Source organism: Hoplias malabaricus, chromosome 3, assembly GCF_029633855.1.
Source record: "Hoplias malabaricus isolate fHopMal1 chromosome 3, fHopMal1.hap1, whole genome shotgun sequence".
NCBI classification, from domain to species: domain Eukaryota; kingdom Metazoa; phylum Chordata; class Actinopteri; order Characiformes; family Erythrinidae; genus Hoplias; species Hoplias malabaricus.
In genome coordinates this window covers 43,941,020-43,953,040 of record NC_089802.1, presented here as the reverse complement: position 1 = coordinate 43,953,040, position 12,021 = coordinate 43,941,020, and the positions used below count along the sequence as shown (strand labels likewise).

At 39.7% G+C, this 12,021-nt stretch overlaps 1 protein-coding gene across 1 annotated transcript in view; it reads right to left on the bottom strand.

The window, feature by feature from the left end:
* Positions 1–4,187: 4,187 nt before the first annotated feature.
* LOC136691467 (uncharacterized) overlaps positions 4,188–12,021 on the bottom strand; it is a 10,360-nt gene continuing 2,526 nt past the window's right edge. The window contains exons 2-4 of the mRNA XM_066664026.1: positions 7,066–7,835; positions 4,420–4,511; positions 4,188–4,228 (exon numbers count right to left, since the gene is read on the bottom strand). Of these exons, the coding sequence (XP_066520123.1) occupies positions 4,188–4,228; positions 4,420–4,511; positions 7,066–7,808 (876 nt within the window). The 5' untranslated portion in view covers positions 7,809–7,835. The remainder of the gene's footprint in view (positions 4,229–4,419; positions 4,512–7,065; positions 7,836–12,021) is intronic.

Sequence of the window (12,021 nt, the reverse complement as noted above, 5' to 3'; positions counted from 1 at the left end):
ATCCCACTGATATAAAAGCTGGCATCTGTCATGTCGGTTGCCTCCAGCCATTTAGGCCTCCATTGCAGCATGTCTTTCAAGCCTTGGGAGAGATTAGTGCTTAGTCACAGTCAGCTGGGATTGCATCTCGACACTCAAGACAGTAAAAAGCTCTTATTACTGGATTGTTCCCAAACCCTTACCATTTTCTGAGACATGTAACACATGAAATTTGCTACACCTTCATTTTTTTAATGTAAAGGCTAAATCATTATTTTTCTTTAATATGTTTCTCGTATTATGCAGGTTCTTTAAAAAAAAGACTGGTGTACTAACCTGAGGACATGCTCTTTTGTGCAAGCATATAAAAATAGTAATGGGAGAAAATAGTACACACATCCAAACGTTTCCAGACATCCCTTGTAATTAATCCCAGCTACATATAGGTGTAAATGTTCATTTGTGCGCACACAGCCTGTATGCTCCCCATATAGAAATTGACAGACCAATAGAATGGGATGACAATCTCCATACTAGAATTTGAAGTATAAATCCTAAAGCACTTTGTTGTGAAGCAACGAAACCGTGTTCTCCGGAGAAACAGAGAAACACCCAACATGTCTGATATGAGCTAAAACAGCATTTGTAATCCAGAACTAACCATCAGTTAGTTACTGAGTATCAGTACCCATATTTTTATTAATTTTGTGTAAAGCCTTCACAGAAAAGTAGAAGACGAGTAGATTAGAGGGCATTTTTAAGGTTTCCTCAAGCCTTGTAAATGTGAACGCGTCCACTGTCAAGAAAGTACAGTGTGTGGACCCCACACATTAGTCAGAAGCTTAATATTTCTCCTGTACCTCAGTGGTCAGGACCATCACAGGATCAGCACAGAGCATGTATTATTCAGGTGGTGGATCATTCTCAGCGCTATAGTGACAACTTATTGATGCGTTAATATTTGGATCAGACACAGCAGACAATTACTGATTAGTGTATGAATTCTGTTTTCAAAATCAATGTTTACCATTTTAATCTAATAAAATTTTTTGTACAATTCAGCAGATGTTTCCACATGATTTGCTAGCTCTTTGATCTGGTTGTGCACTGGAAAAAGATCCGGTCTCTGCCTGCAAAAAAAGCGGCATCTGGAGATGTTTGGATGGTGGAAAGACCTCAGAAGAATTGCGAAAGAATGAAAAAAGATAAAGATGAGGCTCTATTGTTGCTCTATAGGTAGGTAACACTGACTTACTTAAGGAAGATCAGACTCCAAATTCAGGACAGCACTAATGACATAAAAGTAAAACAATGAACAAATATGATAAAAAAAAGTTAACTTAGCTTTTGAATGAACACAAACAGAAGGGGAGCAGTTCTCCAGAATCGTCTATGCTACTATTAATTTTGTCTGAAATGTTGGATGCCAAACTGTCTACTGTCAAATGTTTGTATACTCATCCAGACAAAACTAATTCTTAGAGATTATTTTGAAAGACAGTTCACAAATTTGAATGAATGTTTGCAACATTAGTAGAGACCAGAGAACAACAGAGAAGGAAATACAGTTACTTATTGGCAGCAGAAGTGATCGATTTTACCGCAAAATTACAGCGTGGATTCTGAAACACTGGGACTGTGGGAACGTACAATAGTGTGTCTGGGGTTTGAGAAAACAAAGCTGTCTGAATGATGCACGTGTTATTCACAGTATTTTTTCACATGCAGTCTAAGCCAAAATCTGGACATAAAATTTCCCATGAAACATCTTTACACAGACTAATGAAAAAAGCAGACAAACAGACGTACAGTAATCCGAGTTGAGCCTTCCAAATAACCTTTAACTCTAGTAGCATTTTCCTTTCACCTCCCAGACCAATCCTGTTGGTCAGATTCTTGCTTACAAAAGGAAAAATATAAAATATAACCCTTACAACGTCTGCTTACTCACATCCTACAGTGGTTTTGCAACAGTCTGGAGAGTTAGATTTTCCCGTTTAGGCTAGGATACATCTAATGGTGTGTGTTAAACTTTGCTGAAACTTGTATGGTGGTTTTATGTTAAGGTTTAAATCTTTAAAAACTAAAATCTGATTTTAATGCATCACAGAGATTAAAGCTTTTTTCTTTTCTTTCCATGTCCAGCTACATAAGTGGCTCCTGATATTGATATTTAACAGGTTTATGACATTTCTATTTCAACTGCGAGAACTAAATGAGACTGGTGCAGATTAAAAGCAGTAGAAATCTTTACAATAAGGGACAAACCAGGATTCAGAGTCAGTAAACACACCAAGGTCAAAACCACAATAGCAGAGTCATCAAAATTTTCCAAAGGGTTAATCCAAAAATAATGTCTATGGAAACATACATGTGTAACGAGTCAGTAATCAGAAGAGCAGGAAAATCTGAACTCTCTCTGATTGGATGTAGTTGTGTCTGTCAGCGACACGTGATTCAGCGACAGCCACAGCACACGGAATTCTGGGATTTGGTGTTCAACTGGGAAAAGGGAACTACATCTTTTGATTCTGCTGAGGGCACAACATTCTACAGAAGTTGCCACATATTTTCACAACCCCATACAGTTCACGTCACAACACATTTTGTGCATTAGTTAAATTAGGTTATGTACTTTATTTCTACAATATATCATTTCAAAATAATAGCTGAAAGACTGAATATATCTCAGATTATCTTAGGTTTTATTCACTATATCAGATTTACAATTGATCAAAATTTGGTTTCATCTGAACTTTTTTGAACAAAATTTGTTTAGCGCTGGGACTACATTTGCATCTCTTCCTGAATAAAGTGGCATTTCTTGAATAAAAACGTTTTATATTTGCCTACAATTGTTTACAATTGCTCATAGTAACTGTTGGCTTTTATGCAAGAACCAACTTTGTGAGGTCCACAATTATTTTACTGCGGTATTGGCAGGGTCACATGAATTTGCCTATTGTATCAAGACCAAATAGTTCTGGAATGAAAAAGAAATACAGCCTCAGATGGAACTGTTAACTCCTAATTTGGACGCTGCCCACTCAGAAGCTTCTAAAAGTCATTACATTGGTTTTGGAAATTACTTGGACTGGTTAAAGAGACTGCATTGTGTTGAAAACTGTGCCCAATTCTTTATATAGTGCACCATTTTTGGGTTCTGACATTGTGTTTTCTGAAAAACTAGGGGATTATATTTAGTGCACTTGAACAATCCCACAGTGCACAGCAAAAGACCCATGTACACAAGCTGACACTAGTGGATAGCAGATACTCATAATGTACTGCATTGTTTGGTCAAAAGCCCCCATGTGGTAGTGTCTGAAATCATACACCCACCTCCTGAATTCAGTTCCCTGTAACTGTGCACCGTATAGTAGGGAATATGGGGAATGGTGAATAGAGAGCCATTTTGGACACAGCGTTGCTGCAGGTAAACTTGTGTCCCACTGATGTTCTGAGAGTGAGAAACCTTTTAAAAATCTTTAAAAATGAACATCTACTCACATAAGTATAATATATGGTGACATAAAATGTGTGAAATTCTCAAAGAAACTTAGTCTAGGTGTAGCTTAACCTTTGGCCTTAACTGTATATCAGTATAAAGCTGAACCTGACATATCAGGTCTATGTTACCTATTCACCAAAATTGAAGGACCATTTTACTCCCATGTGCACTACTATCTGTTGAACGACAGAAAGACGCTGGCCCTTGTTGCAGAAGACTTCTGGACAGTGTTATCTGTCAGTAGGGTGAGTGAGATAAGAGATTTAAAGAAGTGAGGCCTGCCAGATTGGCCTCAGAGTCTGAGTCTGGTCTGACACAACGGAAACATACACCCTTTTAACCATAAATTTGCCTCATATGTACCACCCAGGGTCTCTGCCTGCTCTAGCAACAGCATTTTGGCCTGAAATCGGCAAAATGTCAAACAAATAGTAATTCTACTGATCCGCTGGTTTCCTTTGTGTAAACGGTTGTGGGGAGAAAAAGCATATAAGGAAACGGTTCATCCATCTGCAGCTGCAATAGTGTGTGTAATGTATAAAACATCCACAGAAGTTTGGAGAGTGAAGGTATGCATGAATGCAGCTGTACACTGCAATCCCATGGTGACTACAGAACTGCATTCAGTCTTCAGGATTCACAACTCCCCAGACTTATATCTTCAACTGAGAGCAAAGCTATGATCATGGAAAACGTATCAGGCCTGAGCCGTCCTGCTGACAGGGCTATGGCAGGCTTCTGAATGTGGAAAAAGGGACCAAATAAGCTCACTCTCATTGCACCTAGCAATTGCCCAGACAGTAATTACATCTAATTCTGCCAGGCTTGAATTATGTCCACATTTTAAGTCGAAGGCCTTTAATAGCAAGTCACAAAGCAAGTGCACGAGACAAACCACAAACCTTACGGAGCTTCAAGAAAAGACTTACCCAAATCTTCACAACACAATTCCATAGAGTCGGAGGAGCAGTCACTGACATCATCCAAAGAAGCCACATCTGTGTCTTCCTGGACCTGAAGCCTGGGGGACACAGAGACATGTTCAGGACTACAATTTACATACGAGTGCATAAATACTAGTAGAAATGATTTTCTAAATCCTATGTTTTACCTCCATGATTTAGGTATGTTACTTTTGGCAGAGGCCAACATGCAGCGCACAAAACATCCACCACTCTTGAATTACTTATGACTGTTAAATTCATTTATTAAAGTTCCACTTTACTGTGAACTTGATGGATCAGCCAAACAAGTCCAGCGTTTTGGAGCTACCAGGCTAATGTAGAGAGAGTAAACAAACAACACATGACATTTGGACATTTCAAAATGTACTGCTGAACAATTTATAAGCTTTCACTAGCCAAGAAGTTGTCAAACGTCCACCTAATGGCCAACCTGATTCTACAGCACTAAGAAACAATGTAATTTCTGGGGGATTTTTCAATCACAATATCCAGGGCAGCAGGTGATTACAGGTAGTGTTGCTGCCACACAGCTCCAGTCTTGCTGTCCTGGATTCAATCCCAGCCTCAGGTCACTGCCTGTGTGGTCTGTGTGGGTGTGTTCTCCCTGTGTCTGCACAGGCTTACTTTGAGTGTTGTGTATACCCGTACGGTTTCTTCCCACAGTCCTAAACACAAGTTGGCAGATGGAGTGGCTGTGTGAAATTGCCCACAGGTGTGTGTGAGTGACTGGGTGAGTGTGTGACATTGTCTTCAGAGTGAGTGTGTAAGCAAATTGTTGAGTGTGTGAAATTGTCTACAGTGAGAGTGTGTGAGTAACAGGGTGAATGTGTGAAATTACGCACAGGCATGAATGTGTGAGTGACTGAGTACATGTGGGGAACTGATCACAGATGTGTGTGAGTGATTGGATGAGTGTTTGATGTCTTGGAATGGACTTTCATCCTGTCTAGGGTGTGTTTTCTGCCTTGTGTTGTGGTGTGAGGAGTGTCCGGCCCAGATTGGCTGGTGTTGCATCATCCAGGTGGCTGCTGCACACTGATAGATTAAGGAGTTGACTCCCTAATTCTGGGTATCGATGTTTATTACAGAACATAAAGAAGCCAACATGTGCTTGTTTTATAAAAGAAATCAGGCAGAATATGGCAATACGTGGAATGTTTCTGCAACAATTTGGTCACGAGTGAAAAGCTGAAATGACACAAGAATTTTGTTTCTAGAGGAAAAAAAAGAAATCAATAAAGTTGCTTTTTGTGCCATGGTTTGGACCAATAAACTGAATGGCTCCCTCTTAGCACAGCCCTAAGGACCACTTAGGGGTGCTCTGAAGCACACTGTTGAGAAACGTTTCTTTTATAAATCTGTCATTGGAAAGGGATCACCACAGAATCACCACCATCAGTTTGTGTGTACAAAGACACTGTTAGCTGGTTGCGTTTGATCACTGCTGGGCTGAAAATTCTCAACTCACTAATGACACTGGAGTTTTACACACTTTAGTAACACATGGCACATACATCACCACACCAATACCATGTCACTATCACAGCTGCATTGAGAACTGTCCACATCCTAAATCATATATTGTCATGGGCCTTTTGCGTTGATAAATGGGGTACAGTGGAGCAACAGATGTGCAGCAACAAACCGAATACACTAAGTCATTGTAACCCTACAAAATGCCTATGTTAGGACAGGCTTCCAGTATCCGTAGTTTCAGGTGCCACAAACAGGAAGCTAATAACACCAACCATTCCCATTTTATTAAGGTGTATCCATATAAATGGCCCACCCTGCATAATTAGTATACAAGGGAATATAGCTAATTATTATATTTAAAATACTTATGTTTGTAATATTTGTAAAAATCTATTAAATTAAAAAAAATGTAAACTCATTTTGCTAACATATTCATCTTTATAACGTATGCTGACGCCTTTTACCCCTATTGTCCCGACTGGACATTGAGGTCATCTGTTGCTCCTCTTCTATCTGTCCCATAATTCTTTGCTGTGGGCAAATTCTTCAGCTTCATGGTTCACAAACTATGAAACACATTACTACCGTCTCTTTGCCTCTGTCCTTCATTCTCATCCTTTAAAGCCTATTAATACAGTTTTCACCATGTTTTCCTCTGCCTCCTCACTAGAGTTAATATTTTGTATTACCCCCTCTCACCCTGAACTGTAAAGCGACATTGGGGATGATAAAAGCACTACATAAATTAAATCACAGGGGTCATCAGGTAGGCACCTCCCCTAGTCTGTGATTCGCGAAATGATGCCCACAATACATGAGCGGTGGTGGTCCTGTTATGCACCTGACCACTGAAGAGCAGGGTGAAAGGGGGCTAACAAGCACACAGAGCAACAGATGGACTACAGTCTGTCATTGTTGAACTGCAAAGTGCAACTCTATGGTCAGTGAGGCTTATACAATGGACAATGAGTGCACAAATGAGGGGGTGGCTTTAAAATTATGACTGATCAGTGTATATATATATATATTAACTACAAACAGTAAACATTTGAAATATACTATCACTTTATCTACCTGATACAACAGTACACTCACTGTTTCTTAAGAAGTGTTTCGATTAGGTTAGTGTCATACTTGAACCTGAAAGGTGCCACTGCAGCCATACGTGGAGATTCACTGGCTCCAGAATTCATTATGGCTTCTCTGGTGTTCTGGGTTGGAGGCTTGTAGGACAGGACTTGTCTCTCACTTGTGCCTCCATTTGTAACTTTGCCTCTTTGCTTGTTGAGAGACAGTTGCTGACCAGATGGTGTTCCCCATATGAGATTCCCATTGGTTGTTTTGAGACGATGCAGACCCTCTTTGGCTCGTCCTGCCTGGATCCGAGAAGCTGGCTGAACATCACCATTGTCCAGACTTCTGAAATTGGTTTGACCTGATCTCCAGTTCTTGTTTCCACTCCTCGCCAGATTTTTAAGGGTCTCTTGGGGCAATGAGCCTCTGGGGAGATCCAGAGTGTCTTTGGAGTGGAGCACGTTCCGTTTGGGAATCTGCGGACTGCTGTAAGCAGAGCGAGAGCCGATGAATCGCTCAAGCTGGGCCCTGTGTGGAGCCGATTTCTGCTGTTGATACAAAAGCCTTGATGATGCCTCCTTTAGCAGATCCTTGGAGGAGTTACTTATTGGAGGAATGTTGGAGGTGGAAGATGAGATGGAGGACATTCGTCCACCTGTCTGAAATTGCCCAGGTGGACCCACAAGGCCGCTACCTGAGCACTTGGCACTCTGTTTGGAGAATGTGCTCATGTTCCTGGGCAGAGGGATCCCGGAGCCGCTGTGGTTTTGGGACACAGGTTTCACATTCACTCCAGCACTCATGGTCTTCAACAATCAGCAGATGAAACTCTAGAGAGAAAGGGAAGTAAGTTGACACCTTAATCAGATCTGACCTAAAGCATTACTGATTATACATTCAGAAACTTCAGCAAAAACAAATAGCACATATCCCTGGCACATTAATGGACACAGATCTCTGCACTGTAAAATATGTCGGAATTTTACGGTGGAAAACTGTAAAACCATGACAGTAGATGACTGTAAACTCTAAAAAGGTTGAAAACAGTTTCTGTAAGAGTGAAATACTGTAAATACTTGTATCAGCCAAAATACAAATTTTTACATCTCTTTACTGTAATAAATTACATTATTTCACTGTTAAACACACAAACCATTAGGTGCAGTACAAGTGTACAAGTACTGGGAGGAGCTGAGACTCATTAGGGAGTTCCCAGCATGCCTTGCTTCTCCATATTTTCTGTGAATTTCTTTGTTTTATTTCTGTCTTTAAGACTTTCTGATTTTGGCTTACATTGGGGTGATTATTTTGTGTATTTTTGTGTGTGTGAAAGTTCACCATCACCATCACCATTTGAGACTGGTCCAGAGACGGTAAATGAATGGTCTCTCGTCATTTCGTCTCTTGTCTTGGTCTTAGTGTAAAATGAAGCCAGAAATTATTATTGAGACCACCTGAGTGCAGCGCCTCTTTTGGAGTACTAAACCGACACTTTTTTCTTGTAATGACTGAAAATCATCCTCACATTCCGACAGAATAAAACAGCCCTGTGATTTGCTTCCAAAAATAAAAAACTCAATGCTGTTTTCTTCCAATATCCAATCAATGAACATGATACACACACACAATAAACAATACACAAATGAAAAGTACAATGTGCATTTTCCCCTGCTCATTCTATCTAGTTATTTACCTTACCATGTCAATACAATCAAGAACTATACTGTTCTGTTATGTTACCCTCTGCAGAACCTCTCTAAAACTTTAGCAACCGCGGTTTAACTTTGCCAGACATCTCAAATGAAGCACTAGCAAAGGTGAACTGTTGTATACAATATAAACGCAAAAGAAATATATTATTTATTTTATGTATCATATACATAATTATAATAAATATGTATATAACACCTACAAATGTGTTTTTCATTTTTGCCTTTTTTTAATCTGAAAAATGCTTAACCTCATTCCATGTCCAGGTCTCAGTCTTGACTCAGACTCTGCCCTAATGGTTTTGACTACAACATTATTATTTGTTTAACATTTAACAGAGGACTACAATCACTACTTGATTTTGCAGTGGTCTTGACAGTGTTGCTGAAGCCTAAAGAACACAGAAACTGTGTCTGTTTAATGGACTATTTCCTTTTTTTCTATTTATGGAGTGTTTTTTTTTAACCGATAAACTGTCATGTCTTATTTCCGACTTGCAGAAATGAGATAAAACTACACCTAGGTCTTTTTCACCAGACCATCACATTATTAGGAAAAGTGTAGGGTGAAAAGCAAGACTTGCATTTTTACATTAAGTGATAAAAAGTGAGCAACTAAGCAGAGTTGACACCAAACCAAATGAATACAAATGCCTCTTGATTCACTGGAACTGATTCACTGGCATCAACTTTTCGCAAGAGTTCAACAGAGCAGACAAAGCAACGATCATCTTTCCCATTGATGTGTGTGGTCAGAATGTGTGGGAATTAACTCTACTGTGGTAATTCAGAACTGATACACAGACAGGAGTGTACTGTTGGGCAGAACCCGGTGCTGACGTCACTCAGAGGACAGAAGGATCAGGATCATGTTGGAAGGAGAACGAAGAAGGTCTGATGAATCACTTCAGAAAAAACATCTCCATGCCACGCAATGCTGCAATAAATCAAACTGAGATCAAATACAACTCCTAGTTTAAATAAGTTAACCTCAACACATCAGAGTCCTTTCAGCTGTTTGCCTCAACACTGTGCAGCTACAGATTTTGAGCTTCCACTCATCCAAGATGTTATGTGAAACTAAACGTATAAAAAAAACTATGTTCATGATTTTAATCACTTTTTATGAAATTCAGTAGATGTTTCTTCACCATTTGCTAGCTCTCCAGTCTGTTTGTGCACTTGAAACAGGTTTGGTGTGTTTATGAAACCCTAGTGTCAGTAAACAAGTGAAACAATGTGAACAAAGTGGTTCTGTACAAAATGCTAGGCTTTCTTTCTCTCTCTGCTCACGGCAGAGAAACAGCATCTGGTGTTTAGATGGTGAGCGTTGAAAATCATGAACCAAGGTGAGGATATTGCATTATTCCTGCTCCACAGGTGGGTACTGTTGACTTACAGGGGTTGGACAATGAAACTGAAACACCTGGGTTTAGACCACAATAATTTATTAGTATGGTGTAGGGCCTCCTTTTGCGGCCAATACAGCGTCAATTCGTCTTGGGAATGACATATACAAGTCCTGCACAGTGGTCAGAGGGATTTTAAGCCATTCTTCTTGCAGGATAGTGGCCAGGTCACTAGGTGATGCTGGTGGAGGAAAACGTTTCCTGACTCGCTCCTCCAAAACACCCCAAAGTGGCTCAATAATATTTAGATCTGGTGACTGTGCAGGTCATGGGAGATGTTCAACTTCACTTTCATGTTCATCAAACCAATCTTTCACCAGTCTTGCTGTGTGTATTGGTGCATTGTCGTCCTCATACACGGTACCGCCTTCAGGATACAATGTTTGAACCATTGGATGCACATGGTCTTACTCATGCAATGTGCAATTAATGAAGATTGGCCACCAGGCTGCTCCAATTTAGATTTCAGATACTTACGGTGGAACTGACTCTAAATTTGGGAAACTGCTTCCTGCATTAATGTAAACAAAGAAAGTGCTACAAAACTAATCAAGTTACAAATGAGTTACTGTGGTAATTCAAACAGTGAATATTTCACTACATCCATTCTGAAACAAACCACTGATCAGTTCTTTGGGTTGACACTCATCACAGGTGTTCTGAAAGGAAAAATGGACATAAATGGAAATGGAATTTTAATGGAAATTGTAATGGAAAAAATGAACATCCCTTTGTAATTAAAGGAACTGTGATGTAACACAGGGGTCAACATGCCTCTGTACGTATATGCCTCTACTTTTAAAAATTGATTTATTTATTTTGGAGTCTGTAGCATGTATCAGATAATTAATTTATTTATATTTTTATTTGTTCAGATCAGTGAAAACACTGGAGATTGCACACTCTTGTTTTTGATGTAGATTACTAAAAATCCCAACTCTTTGATCGTTTCTGTGAGAATTTCCTAAAAGTATTAGATGGTGCGCTCTTACTTTAGAGAATGCATTTCTACGATTTCATATTCCAAGGCTGGGGAGGCTTTATAATCCTCTAGCTGGCACTTGGCCTTGAGGATGGAGATTTATGAAGTGCTACTCCAAAATGTCTTATTCATATCTCTTCTATGGAGATATGTGAATAATGTGGCATAGGGTGAAGATTATAATAATGATAATAACTACCAATATGACTAATTTCACCTGAGTATGGCATTAGCTGCTGGAGCTGTCTCTAATGATTTTATTATATGATTCTTTTAACAGGGTTTTAATTATATTGAAACAAATGTATTAAAAGCTTTTCCACTGCAGTGACTATAATTGATATTCACACAGAAGTAGTGAGAAGCAGAGAAATTTCCAGTGCCAGAACTCAATGCGATGTGCAGAGGGCCATAAGCAGAGGTCTGCTGACAACCTGCCACCACTTGACACCCTCAGCGGGCACTGCCAGCCCCCTCTACCATCCCACATGCCCCTGCCTCTCAGAGACTGGCACACAACCACCCCACTCTGCCCACAACCGGCCCTCTGCATTTGCCGCAAAGACAAAAGCTCAGTCCTTAACAGTTGAATTGTGTTTCCAGTTTATACTATAATGACTGCATTGTGTATAAACCTTGTATGTCAACAGTGAATGGCACCATTCTACAGACATTATCATCCACAGACACCATTAAAGCAAATCTGGTGTAAATAAAAGATCAGAAATCAACTCCAGGATAAATAATGATCGTGCTGGAATTTCTTAAGAACAAACAAATCCAAGATGTTTGTTGCTGTGAGAAAATGGAAAAACTTGTGACAACAGCAAATAAAAGCACACGCACGTCACAGTACACAACTGTAGCAGTCAATCATGGGACCACAATGAATTGTGTTTAATAACAGTCATTGGAT